This window comes from Muscardinus avellanarius, assembly GCF_963383645.1.
Source record: "Muscardinus avellanarius genome assembly, chromosome: 9".
Taxonomy (NCBI): domain Eukaryota; kingdom Metazoa; phylum Chordata; class Mammalia; order Rodentia; family Gliridae; genus Muscardinus; species Muscardinus avellanarius.
In genome coordinates, this window is record NC_137795.1 from 72,100,628 (window position 1) to 72,121,114 (window position 20,487).

A 20,487-nucleotide genomic window follows, 5' to 3' on the forward strand; every position below is an offset into this window, starting at 1 on the left:
CTGCGATGCTGGCCTCACTGGCTCCAGCACCGGCCTAACCCCTCAGCAGGCTCTTATCCTGGCCTCGGAGGCCCCAGTACCGGCCTTGCCTCAAGGCAGGCTCCAATCCCGGCCTCGCTGGCCCCAGCACCGGCCTTGCCTCAAGGCAGGCTCCGATGCCGGCCTCGCTGGCCCCAGCACCAGCCTAACCCCTCGGCAGGCTCTTATCCCGGCCTCGGAGGCCCCAGCACCGGCCTTGCCTCACGGCAGGCTCCGATGCCGGCCTCGCTGGTCCCAGCACCGGCCTAACCCCTCGGCAGGCTCTTATCCCGGCCTTGGAGGCCCCAGCACTGGCCTTGCCTCACGGCAGGCTCCGATGCCAACCTCACTGGCCCCCGCACTGGCCTAACACTCGGCAGGCTCTTATCCTGGCCTCGGAGGCCCCAGCACCAGCCTTGCCTCACGGCAGGCTCCGATGCCGGCCTCACTGGCCCCAGCACCGGCCTAACACTCGGCAGGCTCTTATCCCGGCCTCGGAAGCCCCAGTACAGGCCTTGCCTCATGGCAGGCTCTGATGCTGGCCTCACTGGCCCCAGCACCGGCCTAACCCCTCAGCAGGCTCTTATCCTGGCCTCAGAGGTCCCAGTACCGGCCTTGCCTCACGGCAGGCTCCGATGCAGGCCTCGCTGGCCCCAGCACCAGCCTAACCCCTCAGCAGGTTCTGGACCCGACCTCGGAGGCCCCAGCACAAGCCTTGCCTCATGGCAGGCTCCAATGCCGGCCTCGCTGGCCCCAGCATCGGTCTAACCCCTCTGCAGGTTCCAATCCCGGCCACGGAGGCCTAAGTAGTGGCCTTGCCTCACAGCAGCTTCGATGTTGGCCACTGGTCCTGGTGCCCGCCTAACCCCTCAGCAGGTTCCGATCACTGTCTCTGTGGTTATTATTTCAAAGGTTCCAGGTGTAATGTATCAGATCTCTGCCTCCCCTGAGTATGGGCCACTGGCATTGCCACTGCCTCCACCGTTTCAAATCCTTCCCAGGCTCTTTTTCCACTCTGAATGTTTTCCAGTGTTCCTAAGCATGCGTGATGGTAGCATTCGACATTTGGTGTAATTTCTCCAAACAAATAAAGTTGGTAGGATCCAGTTTCTGCTTCTCCTGAATACAAGTCTCCACCACCATCGCAGAGAACTCTTTCAACACCACATTTCTCCTTGGTCTCCGCTAAACTCTCTCCTTACAGATGATGTCTGAGATTCTTAACAATATAGAGAAATAGCAGTCCTCTTTCATGGTGAATTTTTCCATAAGTTCCAGTGCATTTAGACAAGTTTTGTCTGCATCTCCAGTGTCCTGGCATCTGTAACGGCTTTCTTACCTCCTCTCTGATATTTTTCTTTATCTTTTTCTGTTCTGGGCCCGGTTTCTCCAGGGGTCTGGCATGCTACTCGCAGTTCGGCCCGGGGCCCAGAGTCCCGCGACCCGGGCCCCGGCTGGTGTGCGCCGCATGCGACCCCCAGTAACACTTTCAAGGTTATAAATTCATACTAGGATATAGAATAAATTAAAAATTCTTAGAGGTTAAAATCATAAGAAACAATTGGTTTCCTTCCCCATAAAAATGTAGTATTTACAAGTTAATACAATACAAACTGGGCCACTGATGTACCTAAATGTGTCCAGTCTTATTTTCTAATATTTACATAAGCAACACACACAAACTCACTCTCTCTCTCTCTCTCTCTCTCTCTCTCTCTCTCTCTCTCTCTCAGAATAAAGAACAATGAAATAAAAGAAAAATGAAGTATCCTATAAGCAGCTCCTCATTTTTAAACAATTTTATTGTTTATTAATTCAAACAGAAAATAACTACTGTCTATGTTAGGCAAAGTAGATTATGAAGAAGTATGCACCCAGATCAGGAGGAAATTAATAATGTGCCCTCAAATACAGGAAAAGAAACTTCCAAGAAAAAAAAAGGAATTCTGTAGTACCAACTCTGGCAGAGATATCAAGACAGACAAGAATAAAAAAAATGAATGAGGACCATTATATTTAGCAAGAAGGAGATGAATAATGGCTTCACGGAGAGCAGTATCACTGAGGTGGTGCAGACATACACAACATGAGTTAAGAGTAAATGTGTAGTAAGAAATTAGAGAAGACAATACCAAGGACTTTATCAAGTTTTGCCATTACAAATCTGTGAGACAGATACCACTGTACAGAATGCATAGAAGGCCAATCTCTTCTATAGAATGTCAGTTTTATTTCTTCTTCAGCCATTGCTGGACCAATCAATTCCAGACAAGCTTTGACCAGCTTTGTATAGATGCAACCTGATAACACATTGTGCATCTTCCCTTGGACAGGTGCTAAGCACACTCACTTCTCCAATCTGATAAAAGGTCTAAGAAAGTGCACTTGGCACTCATGCACAACTCGAAAGAAAAGAGGAATTAATGCCTTTGACACCATCTCTGAACAATGGTGGAGCAGAAGCCAAGGGATAAATATATCTACTCCATTCCATGAAGCATTTATAAGGCTTCCCGGGAGTCTTGTAACATTAAGCACTAGTTGTCCACAGTGTAGACAATAAAACCCATACTGTTATTGGTCCAATTCCCTACCCCTCTCCATCACTCTTGACTACAAGTAAACTACCCTACCCACAAACCTTATTTCAGGCTCTATCTTTGTAGAGTTCTGAGGAACAAACTTCCAAAGAAGTATTTAATAAGTAACTGCACATAGACCCAAGGGGTGTGTGTGTGTGTGTGTGTGTGTGTGTGTGTGTATTACTAGGAATCAAACCTAGGGTCATTCTACCTCTGCTATATCTCCTGCCCTTTTTATTTTTTATTTTGAAATAAGGTCTTGAGAGCTAGGCATGGTGATCCACTTGTATTCCCAATACTGGGAAGGTTAAGACAGGAGGATCACAGGTCTATGGCCAGCCTCAGGTACATAATGAGGTTGTGTTTCAAAATAAAGGATAAATTAGGCCTAGGAGCCAGGTGTGGTGGTGCATGCTTGTAATCCTAGTACTTGGGAGGCTGAGACAGAAGGATCTCATAAGTTCAAAACCAGACTCAGCTACTTAGTGAGTCTTTCAGAAAATTAGTGAGACCCTATTTCCAAATAAAATATAAAGTAGCTCTGGGAGTGTATCTCAGAAATAGAAAGTCCCTGGGTTCCATCCCCAATACCCCCCCACACACACACACACACACTCACACACACATACACACACACACACACACACACACACACACACACACACAAATAGGGCTAGGAGTGTAGCTCAGAGGTAGAATGCCTGCAGATTCAGTCCCTTGTACTAAAAAAAAGGAGAGAGAGAGGAAGGAAGGGAGAGAAGGAAGGAAGGAAGGAAGGAAGGAAGGAAGGAAGGAAGAAAGGAAGAGAAAGGAAGGGAAAGAAAGCAAGCAGGCAGGCTCTCTAGGTTCCTGAAAGTCTTGCTAATTTGCTATACTCCTGTCTCAGCCTCACAAATACTGGGATTACAGGCATGTGCCACCACCACATCTAGCTTCAAGAATCCTTCTGATTACATTGGATCCATTATAATCATTAGAATCTTCTTGTTTTAAAGTTATCTGGGTAGCAATATTATTTTCATCTTACTTACTTCTCTCTTTGCCATGCAACCAAATGCGTTCCCAGGTCCAATTAGAACATGAACATCTTTGAGAGAAAGTCAATCACAAGAGAATATTTAAAACCACAGAAATCGGGGATCAGGCGGGGCACACCAGACCCTCAGAAGAGCCGGGGCCCGGGTCGCAGGACTCTGGGCCCGGGGCAGAGTCGTGCGGAGCATGCCAGACCCCTGGAGAAACTGGGGCACGGGTCGCAAGGCCCTGGGACCTGGGCGGGGGTCCAGGGGCATGCAGGAACCCCGGAAGAACCGGGGCCCAGGCCACAGTGCTACTGAGTGCATGATCCTGCAACCTCCTCAAACCACACATACTGTCTTCTCTTATTTAAAAAAAAAAAAAAAAAAGGAAAAGAAAAAGGAAAAAGAAAAAAAAATATTGGAGAGGGGTCAGAGGGTCAAGAAGGCCGCAGCGGATGCCAAGATACTGGAGATGCAGACAAAACTTATCCAAATGAACTGGAATTATTGGAAAAATTCCCTGCAAAAGAGGACTGCTTCTCTACATTCTTAAGAATCCTGGACATCACCTGTAAGGAGAGAGTTTAGAGGAGAGCTAGGAGGAAGGCGGTGTTGGAAGCGGTCACCACAATGGAGGTGGAGACTTGTATTCAGGAGAGGTAGAAATCTGATCCTACCAACCTTATTTTTTGGAGAAATTACACCAAACATCGAGTACTACCATTGGGCATGCTTAGGAACACTGGACAACATTCAGAGTGGAAAAAGAGGTTGGGAAAGATTTGAAATGGTGGAGGCAGTGGCAATGGCAGTGGCCAGTACTCAGGGGAGGCAGAGATCTGATGCATTACACCTGGAACTTTTGAAGTAGTAACCCCAGAGGCAGAATGCTACCACCACGCATCCTCGGGAACGTGAGACAACCTGCAGGGCAAAGAGTGTGCTTGGATTGGAGCCTGCCAAGGGGTGAGGCCAGTGACGGGGACAGCAAAGCTGGGATCGGAGCCTGCTGTGAGTCAAGGCTGGTGCTGGGGCCTTTGAGGCTGGGATCTGAGCCTGCCAAGGGGTTAGGCCGGTGCCTGGGCCAGCGAGGCCAGGATCACAGCCTGCTATGAGGCAAAGCCGGTGCTGGGGCCTCCGAGGCCTGGATCAGAGCCTGCTGAAGGGTTAGGCCAGTGCTGGGGCCTCCAAGGCCGGGATCGGGGCCTGCCAAGTGGTTAGGCCAGTGCTAGGGCCAGCAAGGCCTGGATTGGAGTCTGCCATGAGGCAAGGCCGGTGCCGGGGCCAGAAGCTGGAATCGGAGCCTGTCATGAGGCAAGGCCGCTATTGAGGCCTCTGAGGCCAGGATTGGAGCCTGCCGAGGGGTTAGGCCAGTGCCGGGGCCGGCGAGGCTGGGATCAGAGCCTGCCATGAGGCAAGGCCGGTGCTGGGGCCTCCGAGGCTGGGATAAGAGCCTGCCGAGGGGTTATGCCAGTGCCGGGGCCAATGGCCAGCATCGGAGCCTGCCGTGAGGCAAGGCCGGAGCTGGGGCCTCTGAGGCCAGGATCAGAGCCTGCTGAGGGGTTAGGCCAATGCCGGGGCCAGCGGCCGGCATCAGAGCCTGCCTTGAAGCAAGGCCAGTGCTGGGGCCTCTGAGGCCGGGATCAGAGCCTGCCGAGGGGTTAGGCCGGTGCTGGGGCCAGCGAGGCCGGGATCAGAGCCTGCCGTGAGGCTAGACCGGTGCTGGCGCCTCTGAGGCCAGGACTGGAGCCTGCTGTGAGGCAAGGCCAGTGCTGGGGCCTCCAAGGCCAGGATCAGAGCCTGCTGAGGGGTTAGGCCGGTGCTGGGGCCAGCGAGGCCAGGATCGGAGCCTGCCGTGAGGCAAGGCCGGAGCTGGGGCCTCTGAGGCCAGGATCGGAGCCTTCTGAGGGGTTAGGCTGGTGCCGGGGCCAGCGAGGCCAGGATCAGAGTCTGCCATGAGGCAAGGCTGGTGCTGGGGCCCTCAAGGCCTGGATCGGAGCCTGCCGAGGGGTAAGGCCAGTGCCGGGGCCAGCGAGGCCAGCATCGGAGCCTGCCATGAGGCACAGCCACTACTAAGGCCTCCGAGGCCGGAATCGGAGCCTGCCGAGGGGGTAGGCCGGTGCCTGGGACAATGAGGCCAGGATCGGAGCCTGCCATGAGGCAAGGCTGGTGCTGGGGCCTCCAAGGCCAGGATGGGAGCCTGCCAAGGGGTAGGCCGGTGCCGGGGCCAGCGGCTGGCATTGGAGCCTGCCTTGAGGCAATGCCTGTGCTGGGGCCTCCATGGCCAGGATTGGAGCCTGCCGAGTGGTTGGGCTGGTGCTGGGGCCTCCGAGGCTGAGATTGGGGCCTGCCGCGGGGTTAGGCCGGTGCCGGGGACAGAGGCCGGGATTGGAACCTGCCATGAGGCAAGGCCACTCTGAGGCCGCTGAGGCCGGGATCAGAGCCTGCCAAGGGGTTAGGCCAGTGCCGGGGCCAGCAAGGCTGGGATTGGAGCCTGTCATGAGGCATGGCTGCTACTAAGGCCTCTGAGGCCAGGATTGGAGCCTGCCGAGGGGGTAGGCTGGTGCCGGGGCCAGAGAGGCCGGGATCAGATCTTGCCATGAGGCAAGGCCAGTGCTGGGGCCTCCGAGGCTGGGATTGGAGCCTGCCGAAGGGTTAGGCCAGTGCTGGGGTCAGCAAGATTGTGATCGGAGCCTCCCATAAGGCAAGGCCGGTACTGGGGCCTCCGAGGCCAGGATAGGAGACTGCCGAGGGGTTAGGCCAGTGCCAGTGTCAGCGAGGCTGGGACAGAGCCTGCCTTGAGGCAAGACCAGTGCTGGGGCCACCGAGGTCAGGATCGGAGCCAGCCGAAGGGTTAGACCGGTGCGGGGACCAGCGAGGCCAGAATCGGGGCCTCCCATGAGGCAAGGCCACTGCTTGAGCCAACGAGGTCTGGATCAGTCCACTGGGTAGCCAGGCCACTACTGGGGCCGTCAAGAGTGGAATCAGTACTTGCAATGTGGCACGTACAGAGAAATATCGCAGAAAATAAAAACCAGATGCTTCCCCTAATCAGCAATAACTAGGCAGAAAGGGGTAACAGGAAGAGGTCGAGTTATAGAAAGGGTCCTATAGCGAAGCAATTAAGGTGACCAATCAGAGGGTATGGGATAGGGGAGGATGAAACCTCTTTAAAACTCAAGAGGTAGGTAAGCAAATGTATCAAAGTTAATCACCAAACAAGCATGGGATCAAGGGAGGGGGAGGGAATGGGATGGGGATTGGATGAGGGCTGATTGGATGATGTGTGCTTGTATGTCCTCTTAAGTCTTGTATTCCAATGTGATGTACGATTACAATGCACCAATAAAAATAAATAAAAAATAAAACCACAGAAATCTGAAAATTCTATACATCAAGTCCTTTGATGTGATAAGAACAGGCTGTGAAATACTTAATGATACAGCACCACCTACGAGTGATGGTGAGAGAACATCACACAAATCCCTCATTAGAATTATAGAATTATTAAGGTGATTCACCGGGACTCTCCTAAATTGCTTTGTAAGATGTTAAAGTATAGTATATAGCAGAAAAAGATGAATGACTCATTGGCTAGTCTAAAAACATAAGTTTAAAATGTATCTTCACTTAGGATGGGGGTCTGAAAATTCTGTACAGCGTTAAGTCTAGGTCAGGAACAAATAGGGTGGGGGGGAGCTATTATAAAATATACAGAGCCGGGTGTGGTGGTGCACGCTTGTAATCTCCACTTGGGAGGCGGAGACAGGAGGATCGCGCAGGTTCCAAGCCAGCCATGCTGGCTTAAGAGACCCTGTTTTCAAATTTAAAAAAGTATAAAAATAGGTCTGGGATTGTAGGCTGGAAATAGAAGGGTTTCCAGGAAACCCAGTACCACCAAAAATTAATAAAATAAAATAAAATAAAATAAAATATACAAGCTGCTGCCTTTTAACATTAAATGACAAGGGAAGAGGCCAGAGATAAATTTTTCCAGATGTTATTTGTCATTCACATAGCATCAAGGAATTATTTCACTATGAGGCATGGGTTAATTTGGTATCACTTTCAACCTAAGAGGAATGACCTGCATGTCTAGATTTTAATTCACTGAGTCATAATACAAATCCAAGAGGGCAATACATTATTATGGCATGCTATGTGGGCAGACACTGCTTTAGCAAACCTAGGGAGAAATGTAAACCATACAACTTCTTAGGCTTACCACTCTGGTGTAAAAGGCAGTCACCTCGTCCATAGCAATGATATTTGCAGTAAAAGATCATTTATTCTTATTGTTAATTGGATATGCTTTCCCAAAGTGTCCTTGTCTTGACTCTATGCTTTATATAACTCTTAGAAGTTTTCCATTAAAGTTTCCAAGGGAGAAAAGAATGCATACTAGGGTTTATAATAACTAGTATTTTTAAGTAGTGCTTTTCTGCCAGAAGATATAGTATGCCTCTTACATACGTGATTTCATTGAGACAGGTATTATGACATAAGTCTAATCACTTGGATTCAAGATGTGGTTCCACCATTTTGTTATATTTGACCCTGAACACATTTTTATGCCTTGTTTTTCTTATTTTTTTTTTAAAAAGGAAGAAGTATCTGCCTTAAAATGTTACAATTAGTAAATGAAGTAATACACATAAAGAGCTTAGCATTATGCCTGCTCAAAATATCATATTTATTACTATTAATTTCATCCTGATGTAAAAGATGTTCTTTTGCATCCTTTTCATTGAGATCTCCTTTCTCTTGCTTTTCCCCCTTACCTTTTATGTAAACAAGAAAAATAGAAATTTCCTATGAAGATGAATTCTACAACCATCCTAGAAGGGATAGTGGCAATGAGAAATAATAAAATGTATGTTCAGAGACATTTTATAAATGTATATATAATATATACAATTATTTGATTCAGCTTAAATTTCAAATAAGCATATAGGGTTTGTTTTGTTTAACAGCAACTGTTATTTGTCAAAATAATTATGTTCCTAAATGCCATATTTGATCATTTTTAGAACATTATAGAATAGCATTCTAACATCGAATATATTTTTAACTACTAAAAGACTCATATACATTTCTTTTTTCTTTTTTTTTTTTTTTTTGGTGGTACTGGGGGTGGAACCCAGAGGCCTTCTACCTATAGGCTATACTACCAGACCTATTTTATATTTTTATTTGGAAACAGGGTCTCACTAAGTTGCTGAGAGCCTCACTAAGTAGCTGAGGCTGGCTTCAAACCTGTGCGATCCTCCTGTCTCAGCCTCCCAAGCGCAGGGATTACAAGCATGAGCCACCACGCCCGGCTCTCATATACATTTTTAAATGTTTTTATAAATTGTTTTGTTTATCTGTTGCTTTTACATGTGGAAGGAAAAAATGAGAACAAAGGAAAATAGTTTGGGTAATGGTGACTAAGATATGGAGGATACTGAGACATTTTTTTCTTCTTTTTCTTAAATAAATGGGAGACTTTTTTGTTTTTGTTTGGACCTATATCTCTCTTTTCTAATTCATGCTTATACTGAAAGAAATGAAGTGAAATTAAAAAAAAAATTAATGGCCTTCAAAATGCAGGATAGATGTTCTTAGTACAAACAGTGCTCTACTTGGAAATAGAAAAGATCCATTTAAAAATTATCAACTATGTGTGGTGGTGAGAGTACAGCTGAGACCTTTTATAAAAGACCTTCCACCATCACCAGTTAAGATACTCTTTGCCTAGTCAAGAATTCACTTATAGCCACTTGAGACTAAATACTACATTCTAGACACTTAATAAATTGGTCCTTTATTCATCAAATATTTATTGAACACCAATTGTGTGCTAAGTACCATGTTAGCGTCCAGAATACCTCAACATACAAAACAGACAAAAAGACTCAACCTTATGAGGCTTACATTTTAGTGGGAAGAGATATTTCAAATAAAATAAGTCAGCTAATTATATACTATTTAATTTGTCTCACTGAAATGAAAATAAAAGAGAAGATAAAATGTGATAAAGGTAAAATAGTGTGTAAGTTTTTGAGTGAGGCCTCATTAAAAAGGTAACACTGAAGCCAGGCATGGTGATGCATCCCGTAATCCCAGTATTTGGGAGGCTTAGACAGGAGGATCGCAGGTTTGAAACCAGCCTCAGCAACCTAGTGAAGCTCTTAGCAACTTGATATAACCCCGTTCTTTGTTTTTTGTGGATCTGGGGATGGAATCCAGGGGCATTTGACCTCCGAGCCACACCCCCTCCGCTATTCTTTATTTCTTATTTTGAAACTGGGTCTCACTGATTTGCAGAGGGCCTAAGTAGCTACGGCTGTCCGTGAACCGCGATCCTCCAGTCTCAGCCTCCTGAGTGCTAGGATTACAAGAGTGAGCTACCATGGCCGGTAAGACCATTTTTAAATAAAAAATTTAGAATTGGGCTGAGTATAGCTCAGAAATAGGATGCCCCTGGATTCAATACCTAGCAACACACACACACACACACACACACACACACACACACACACACACACACACTGGGGCAGAAAGAGAGAGTGAGCCATGCCAATATTTGGGAAGGAGATTTCCAAGAAGAGGGAAGGGCAAAGGCAAAGGTTTCCAAGCAGAGGGAAGGACATTCCCCTTATGTAGAAATATGCTTGTGTCCACAGTCAAAGTCAGTAAGTGTGCAAGGTAAGAATCATAAAGTGGTGTCTAGAGGTTATTGACCTCCTGGAGGTGGCAGATTTCTAGTTCCTTATTGAATTTAAGAAGTTCACTTTTATTGAGTGAAATGGGAAAACACTGGTTGGTATTAAGCAGAGAAAGGTCATATTCCAACTTAATATTTAAATATTAAAGATCATTCTGGTTATATTGAAAAATTACACATAGGTTATAATTTTAATCTCAGGTTAGATAATGGCAATTTAAGATCGAATCATATTTGAAGGTAGATTGTGATCATTTAAGTGTCCCCCAAAGTTTGTGTGTGTAACTTAATCCCCAATGCAATCCGAAGTATTGAGAGAACCTTTAAGTGATTAGGTCTTAGGGGCTCTGCACTCATGAATTCCTGGCATGTTAAACATGCTTACTACCTTATAAACTTTCTGTGGTACTGGAAATTGAACTCAGGGACATTATACCTCCAAGCTACCCTGCCAGCCCTATATTGTTTATTTTTGAAACAGAGTCTTAACCAAGTTTTGGAGGACCTAAGTAGCGGAGGCTGACCACAAACCTGAAATCTTACTGTCTCTACCTCCAAAATACCACCGTGGCCAGCTAAACTAAATATTATATAATCATGTTGTAATCAAAATTATCTCACTGAATTCCTCAAGTTTCTATGACTTACACATACCTATTTTTGATTAGTCACCACTAAAATACTCTGCTCAATGAATCATTTCACTCAGCGAAAAAGTCTGAGCTATGTAACAGAAAACATCAAAACACACATTTACTATTTCTGCAACCTAATTCCACCTTCAAAGGCCATTTAAAAAAAAATAATTGCCCCACGTTCCCCTACCATAAGATTGCTACTAATATACTTCCTAACCTCTGAAAACCTGCCAAGACTCAAGCAACAGAAATTCTGAAGATTTCTGGGCCAGGAGCTCCATGGTTAACAAGTATAATCCTAGTACCAGAGCAACTGATAACCTTGAAAATCTTTTTTTTTTTGGTGGTACTGGAAATGGAACCCAGGGGGCAGTCTAAATTCAGAGTTACACCCCCAGCCCTATTTTTTTTTTTAATTCTTTATTTGGAAACAGGGTCTCACTGAGTTACAAAGGTCCTCACTAAGTAGCTAAAGCTGTCCGCAAATTACAAACCTCCTGTCCCAGCCTTCCAAATGCAGGGATTACAAGTGTGCATCCCCACACCTGGCTACCTTGAAAATCTTAAGCAAAGATTACCAACTGTCCACACTTTGACATCAGCCAATAATCAAAATTCAGGCTTCCATTTTGCCAACGTCAAAAAGGCTTCAATAGTCTTCCTGCTATCTCACTGTATAATTTCCAGTTCTGGTTGTTAAATACACTCTAATGAGCTTCAGCAATGGCCTACACACAGAATGAAAGTGTATTCAAGCAGCTTAAAGCCTTTTTTAAAATTATACAAATACATAGGCATGTTTTCAATTCCAATAGTTTATTTCCTGTATCCTACTTATAAAGTTTTGCGATTTTCAGCATTAAATCGTGACACACATCAAGTTTCAGAGGTTTATTAATCAGTGTGATAAACTCCAACAAATCAACATGATTTCATGCGTTTAAAGGAGTATTTCCAGGTTAAGTGGAAAATTGTGCGGATGGCTTCAGAAAGACCTTCATTCTAAGCAGCTTTATAGTAAAATATCTCATTTAGAAGTCTGGACCTTCTTTCTTCAGTTTGCTGTAATCCACATTCACTGAGTATAACTTGGAAAGGAAAAATAATAATTAGACAATCTATCAAATACAGAGATGGCACAGCAGTTTTAGAAATTTATTCAGTTTTCTATAGTAACAATTACAAAAATGATTTTTTCCTTATGAATACTTAACAATATAAAAATCATTCACAAAAAAATACTATACCTACAATTATAACCCTTTAATGATGGTCTTGGTAAGTAAAAATATTCAACCTACCTCAGAAGTACAGATCAGAAGTATTATTATAATAGAGTATTAGTATACTTTTATATTTCTTTTTTTTTTTTTTTTGCTACCAAGGGTGGAATCCAAGGGCTTTTCTACCTCTGGGCTATACTCCCAGACCTATTTTATACTTTATTTGGAAACAGGGTCTCATTAAGTTGCTGAGAGCCTCACTAAGTAGCTGAAGCTGGCTTTAAACCTGTGCAATCCTCCTACCTCAGCCTCCCAAGTGCTGGAATTGCAAGTGTGCGCCACCACGCCCGACCTAAAAAGCCTCTTATTTCAATGTGAATAATTAAATATTTCTAAGATATACTTCTATTTCCACTTCTGTAAAGTTTTATCTTCATCTCCAAAAAGAACATTTCAAGTGATTTTTTTTTTTTTTTTTGTACTGGGGATTGAACCCAAGAGTGTTCTACCTCCAATCTAAAACCCCCAGCCCTATTTTATTATTCTTTTATTTTGAAAAAGGATCTCATTAAGTTGGTGAGGCTTGGCCTCGAACCTGCGATCCTCTTGTCTCAGCCTCCCAGGTACCGGGATTATAGGCGTGCACCACCATGCCCAGCTTAAAATACTATAATTTTGGTGAGAAAAGCCTGACAATTAAGAGAGATTAGTGTTAATATAAGGCACTGCTTTGTAGATGGTTTAGGTAGCTTTTGAGACAAAAACTGGCTTGCCTCAATTGGCTAATCAATCTTCTGTCTGTCTCAAAGGTTTCTGTAACTTCTAAACCAAGATTGTATCAGTATTAAGCTAACACTTGATCACTTCTTGTGATAACTTTTAAGTTATACTGCATTTTGGCATACTTAAAATTTCAAAAATTCTTACATTCAATTAAAATTAATTTTAGAAATTTTAATGTGAACAGTTTTAAGAAAACTGGTTCTACTGCCAAATATCTCATAAAAAATGACTCATTTTTTTGAAACTGGTCCAGAATTTCTACAGAAAAAAAGACACTAAAATATGCATAAAAACCCAAATAAGACTATAATTTGGTGTTTGATCATTCTTGTGCCAAAACCACTGAAGATTCACTATAATTACTTGAAAACATTGTCTCTAAAAGAACCCAAATTGCAGAATCATCAACAACATTGTACTCAGAGTTTTTATTAAGTAAAAAGTTCAGAACTGCTGGTGTAACTTAGTGGTAGAACATTTGGCTAGCATCTGTGAAGCAGTGGAATTAATCCTCAACAGCAGAACAAAACAAAGTTCACAAATCTGTATCCACTATTTCTTCAAACTCTTTTCTTAATTTCTTTAAACATACTCAAATTTTATCTCCAATCCAAAGACTATCAGTTAACTTCATTTTTAAAAGAGATCTACAGGTTGTAAAGTTTATTGCCAAACTATCCTTGAAATATATACATATTGACATAGGGTTTTATGGACAGAAAATTATAAGCCATAAAGCACTATTCTTTGTTCTGACAGTATTCTCTTAAGAAGCAATTAATCTCAACAGTGAAACTTAAAAAGAAATTAACTACACTATCCTCTAACAGATCAACAAAATACTAGAGTCTGCAGGTATTTTATTATTTTTTAATTTGGTACATGCACACAGCTCTTTGTGCCCACCCCACTAGATCCCTCCTCGCTGCAGTTATTTTAAAGGAAAGCAAATAAACATGTTTGGGCTCTTCTAACAGATGCCAGGCAACAGTCGAGATGCTCTATGTTTATCTTATTTAATCATCACAACCCTTTCATTCTTACTTTATAAAAAAGGAAAACTGAAGATTGCCAAACACTGAATAAAATACAGGACCAAGCCCTTACATCCAGGCAAAGTGAAAGGCTCAGAGCATCTTTGCCATTTTTCTCAAAATTAAGCACACTTGTGATGTATTTGCTTCATACTCAAAATTTTCTTTAGAATTTTTAAATCTGCTTTACTTGTTGACTTCCATGCCCCTTTCTTTTTCACATTTTAATGATGGCTATCCTGCAAGCCTCTGGAGTAACTACTTCTGATCTTGGCTTTGGAGCATTTTACTCACTGAAGTGTTGCCAGGCCTTTAATGCTTAAATCCATTTGAGTCCTATCTTTTGCTGTTTTTATTAGCTTTTGCTATTTGGCAACAAATAGCTCTGCTCCAGACTGAATGTTTTATGTTCTCCTGAAACTCATATGTTGAAATCCTAATCCCCAATGTGATGGTATTTGAAAAGTGGGCCTTCGTGAGGGTAATTAGGTCATGAGGGTGGAGCCTTCATGACTGGATTAGTGCATTTAGAAAGAAGAAACAGGACAGCTTCTTCCTTTCTCCACCTAGTGAGGACATAAGAGGGACTTCATCAAAAACAGAATTGCCGGGCACCTTGATCTTGTACTTTCCAGCCCCCTAAGCTGTGAGAAACAATTATCTGTTGCTCGAGCCACCCAGACTATGATATCTTGTTATAGCCACTTCAAACTTTAGTTGCTTCCAGCAATATTATTATATTTTTCATTCACATTACATGCCTTTTATATGCTGACTACTCAATGTTCTCTTCATGCCAATTCTAGGCAGTTGAGTAGCCCTTACCTGTCAATTACGGTCTCATGAGAGATGGAAAAAACAATGGAGGAACCATACAATGGTTCAGAAGTGGCAGATACCATTTCCACCTTCTCATAGTTGGCGAAAGAAAATCATATGGCTAAACTTGATGTCAGTGGATCAGAAAAACAAATTTTCTTAGAAAGTAGACAGGGAATGATAGAGACAATAATCTAGTCTACTTCACTGAGTTTAGAAGGGGTAATAAGTAAGATTCATTTAGGCTCACAGGTTTTTCACTATTATATAACAAAACTCTTCATCTTTCTACCATCTACTATCAGTGTCACAGCTAATGTGTGTCTATGCCATACATGTTAGGTTTTTATTGTAGCAATATTCTATTTCCAGCTCACCTGGCCTTATACTGACATGTCCTATTATATTTCAGAGCAGTAATAATAATTGTAATAATTATTTAGAAGTAACAATTAATTAATAATTATCAGATTCTCTGGTAAGCTTTCTAACTATGCATATATATAACGCCAATATCCTCTTTGGTGGAGGAACCAAGGCCTGTTTACTTTTTAAACACTTCTTAGGATTTTTTGAGACAAAACATTAACATAAAAATCAAATGGCTTGTTTTACCTTGGCTAGTGCATATTTATTTGATTCTTATAGGGGATCTGTTCAGAACTTTAGAAGCCAAATTATAATTAGGTTAAGCAGAAAAAGCTTGGAATCCTCAAAAGGCCATCTTAAAAGTTGCTATAATCAAAAAAGCATCCATCTCCATCATGGATATGTGTCTCCTAAGTGTCTTTAAGTGCTAAAGCAAACTTGCCAGTTATTCTCTTGATGAAGCAGCTTGGTAGAGTAGAAAGTACATGGGGAGTTAGACACTTTTAATAGATGAATTTATGTAAAGTACACCTATATATAGCAATATTTTAGACACCATGAGAGTCTGTATGTAAAATTTTTCCATCTAGGAAGGTTATATTTGGGAAATCAATAAATGGTTCCAGTTTTTAAAATTATTTGAATAGCAGATACACAGACCATTCTTCTGGAAAGATGTTAAATTTACGAGATTCAATGTAAAATTAAGTTTACAGTGATATTCACTTTTTCTTATTAATCCTCACCTAGAATATCTCAACCAAACCAATAAGAAAGAACAGTCAACCAAACTACTCGATAGCTTTGTACTACTCAAAGTGTAGTCCATGGACTAATAGCATCAGCATTATCCGAAACATTGGTAGAAATGCAAATTCTTAGTCCCCACACCACTCACCTGAATCAGAATATCTGAGGATAAAACTAAAGAATCTGTTTTCACATGCTCTAGATACAATAAAGTTTGAAAACTACTAAGCTTGTCTACCTAATAATTAAGAAAATGATAAATGATCTATATCTGTCCTATTTTTCTCTTTAATATCTTAGTCAAATTGATATGGTTAAAGCTTTATCTTAATTTCAAATCAAAGTCAAGACTGGAAATAAAATCCCTAGGAAAAAAATTAGAGTAATATGCCATTTTTACAAAATTACCTAACAACTCTTCAAAGTTCATTATAATGGTTTTAGTTGTATATCAAACTACAAGAAAAAATTATCTTATGACCAAATTTATTAAAATATACTTTCTGGTAATTTGGAAATAATTTTACCCCTTACCTTGTATTGATCATTGGGACCCAGCTTGTTCCAGGGCTCTGGGTTATTCTTCCTGTCCCAACTAAAAAGAATAAAATGTAATTGTTACAATAAAGCACTGCTTAAAATGCTTTGTACTTAAAAAATCATATTTTGAATATATCAATCTCATTTATATTAGGTGAAATGTGATATTACTTTAATTATGGAGTTAAAACAGAGAAACAATGCATAATTAACCCCATATGATCAGTTAAGAAAAAAGGAGAACACAGAGCCTGTGAGGGCAAGTGTCGTTGTCCCTGTTACCACCACAGGAGAATGTTTATCTTTACTAAAGCCTTCTATTTTATCATTGAAGTGATATTTAAAACATACACATATAAGCCATATTTGAATATGCACTGACATGATACATTAAGTGAATAAGGCTGAATCAATCTTTTATTTTGTCTATCATTTCAAACTGCCCAAAGAAACATCACCTATTGAGAGAAAGAAGGCAAAAAACATTTACATGTGCTAGGATTAAATATTTTATGAAATTATCTCAATCCTGAAAGCACTGTAAGACTTGGTATCAGCTTCACTTTGCCAAAAAAAAAAAAAGAAAGAAAGAAAGGAAAAAACAACTCAGAAAAACTAAAACTCTAAAACTAAGTAATTTCATTAAACAAGAAAGGTAAATAATAATAGGAGAACATGGATCTGAACTTGCAGTATGGCTACTAAAGTCAGGTTCTTTCTACTAGTTGATGTTAACTCCCCTAGAAAGATGGTAGCTCCTAAACCAGCTTGATAAACCATTGGAGCTCTAAACTTCTTATTTATTTTTTCAGACTGGGGATTGAAGCCCAGTGGCATTTTACCTCCAAGTTACACCCCTGGCCCTATTCATATATTTATTTAAAACATACCTAAGTTGCTTGAGGGTTTTGCTAAATTGAGAAGTCCGGCATCTAACCTGTGATCCTACTGTCTCAACCTTCCAAGTACTGAAATTAAAGGTGTGTACCACCATGTCCAGTAGCTTTAAACACTTTTAAGTACTTACCTGACATCTGGATTGAACAATGCCAAACGCAACACATACAGTGCTGCTCCTGTACCTCCTGCTCCAATAAAGACAAAGAGGGGGATCAACTGGAAACAAACATAAAATAGACAAGAATTAACAGCCATCTTCAAGTTCCTTGATATTAACCAAAGAAAGGCTACAATAGTTTCTACACATTAATTTCTAAATTTCAAAACTGCTACTTTGTTAACCTGTGTTAAAGCTAGGGCAGACCTTAGATGAAGATAGGATTTCTTTATTGTATTCTAAAGAAATAGAATCTGTAAAGGATATTAAGATGCATCTGGCTCAAATGACTGATTTCTTAGTGTGGAGAAAACTATATGTACATTTAATAAATGATTTCTGTGAAATAAGTATGAAAAAGCAAACAAAAACACATCTATTGCAAATATTGGCTTTAAACATTAAACTCCAAAGATGTACTGCTATCAATTCCTGATAAGTGTTTTAGGAACTAAGTTTAAGATAAAGATTAAGGACTAATCAGCTGGGCGTGGCAGCTGCACATGCTTGTAATCCCAGTGTTTGGGAGGCTGAGACAGGAAGATCGCGGTTCGAGGCCAGCCTAGGCTGCTTAGTGAGGCCCTTTGCAACTCCGTGAGACCCTGTTTCAGAATAAAAAGTAGGGCTGGGGAGTGTAGTTCGGAGGTAGAATGTCCCTTGGTTCCAACCTCAGTACTGGGAGGGGGGATTAAAAACTAATCAAACTTTAGGTCTACAGCACAATGCGGTGCAGAGGAAAATGAGATGTGAAAAAAAAAAATAAATACAATTAAATTCTGCACCACTAAACTCCCAAAATATCAGGGCATCCAGGTAATGTGAGGATTTCAAAACCAAAAACTCTATATTCCAGAAGGCCTGCTGGTGTAATGCAGTGAATACATGATCCTCAAAAGGCAACATAATTGGGAACTTGACCTTTTTTGGTCTCTAACTCACACAACATGCATCTATCCCTCTCTAACCGACCAATCGGCAAAGAAGTACAGTCATTAGGTTGCTCCAATACTGCTTCGTTTATTTCCTTGTAGGTGTCCCTCACCTTCGGCCTGCCTGACAAAACCCTACAGTGCAAGTCGTAGAAAGTCCCATCCCAAGGACGTGGGGCAAGCGGAACAACGCAAGGGGAGGCAGATCCCTGTCCCACGGGACAAGTAGGGCTGGGAAAAGTGGCCGCTCCGCCGGGAGAGGCAGCGGAGACACCCCTGCAGATGGGCAAAGGAGGACACTGGAAAAGGAGGCATCGACTTACGCTTGGATGCTTCTTGGCCTGACCTAGGATCTGGCGGATCATGCTTGCAGCAGAGGCCTACGGCCCAAACACAGATGTGAACAAATACAACAGACCGGAGACTAAGCACCTCTGAGCCCAAGCTAAGGGGACGTCCAAAGTCACCCAGGGCCTCCTACCTGAAGGACCCCTGGCTCGGAGGGCAGCCTGCGGCAGGAGGGCCCGGATGCGGCTGTCCTGAGCAGTGCCTGCTTTGATCCGGCTCCTCGCGCGCCCGCCCTAACCTAGCTAACCATCACTATTTCATTCCAAAGCAGAAAGTCGTTAGTCCTGTACAACCGTATATTTTTGACAGGGGATTATTTGCGTCGAACTGGAATTCTTGGAGGGACCAGACAGGCACTGTTCCGGGAGGCCACATGTTGAGACCTAGGGTCGCCCGGCGGGCGGCGAGCCGCGCGCCAGTGGGCGGGGCCTCTCGCGCGGCGCCTGGGAGTCGGGGGCGCGCGTGGCGGGGGCGCGCCGGGCGCTGGGACCGCCGCCGAGGGAGCAGCGCGGCGCCTCTGGCTGCCCAGCGCGCTGCGCCTGGGGGGGCAGGTCGGGTCTCTAGCCGCCGAGGTCAGCGGCTGCGGTCTAGGACTGCAGCTGCTTCCCGTCTGAGACTACTGCTTACTGGCAGAAATTTAAAACTAGTAAATGACTGAAAGATGGCCATAGAGATCTTCACTGTGATCTCTAAACCCTCAGCTCTTGGCCTTCTGTTGGATTTGCATTATCACAAAGAATTTGGGGACATGCCACTATCTTCTCTCCCTGGTCCTGAAACTGCATTCTTCAGATGGTTTCAGTGTTCCTGTTCCTTTTCTACATCCCCAATATTTATTTTACCCAAAAGCTTTCTGTGGGACAGGCTTTATGGTGTACTGTGGCTTACAACCAAATACCTGAAACTCCTCCAATCTCCTCTATAGCTTAAAGTATAAATCAAGTTATCAAACAAGTAATGGGGACTAAGAAGATTAGGAGAGGGGCCAGATGTGTTGACCGTACTTGGAAGGATGAAACAGAAGGATCTCAGCCTCAGCAATGTAGGGAGACTCTCAGCAACCTACCTACCCTGTTTCAAAACCAGTGTGTGTGTCTGTGTGTGTGTGTGTGTTACTAGGGATCGAACCCAGGGGCATTCTACCTCTGAGTTGCACCTCAGCTCAGTTTTATTCTTTGATTATGAAACAGGGTGTCACTGAATTGTAAGTTGCTGAGGCTGGCCGCAAATCTGTGGTCCTCCTGTCTCACCTTCTAAGTACTGGTGTTATAAGCGTGCACCACCACACCTGGCCCACAAAAAAAAAAATTTTTTTTTCAAAAGGGCTGAGTTCGGAAGAAGAATGTCCCTGAGTTCAATCCCTAGTCCCATAAAAAAATTAAAATAAATTTTAAAAAAGGCTCCTCCAAAACAGTACGTTCAGACTTAAAGAAGTAATAGTTATTAACTAAGTGAAAATGGCAGATGCCAGTCTATGGCGCAGAGCTAATTCTTTGAAGGTCTGAGGCTCAAGGAGCTGGAGGTCTGGGATGGTTGGATCAGATCTACTGGACCAAAGGCCACTTACACACAGGCTTAATGTTCAGAACTTTGGGTAGCTCACCAGATGAAGTGGTTTTAAATGTTTTGTCTATAAAAATTGATTCGACTGGATAAACATTGAAGAGGA

General features: G+C 43.0%; 1 protein-coding gene across 1 annotated transcript; it reads right to left on the reverse strand.

Annotated features, from left to right (window-relative positions):
- Nucleotides 1–11,947: 11,947 nt before the first annotated feature.
- Nucleotides 11,948–18,835, reverse strand: NDUFA4 (NDUFA4 mitochondrial complex associated; the record flags this gene model as incomplete). Its single annotated transcript, XM_080701892.1, has 4 exons — nucleotides 11,948–12,054; nucleotides 16,479–16,539; nucleotides 17,512–17,600; nucleotides 18,794–18,835. The coding sequence occupies 4 exons, from the start codon at nucleotides 18,833–18,835 to the stop codon at nucleotides 11,998–12,000; spliced, it is 249 nt and encodes an 82-aa protein (XP_080558018.1). The 3' UTR covers nucleotides 11,948–11,997.
- Nucleotides 18,836–20,487: the final 1,652 nt, after the last annotated feature.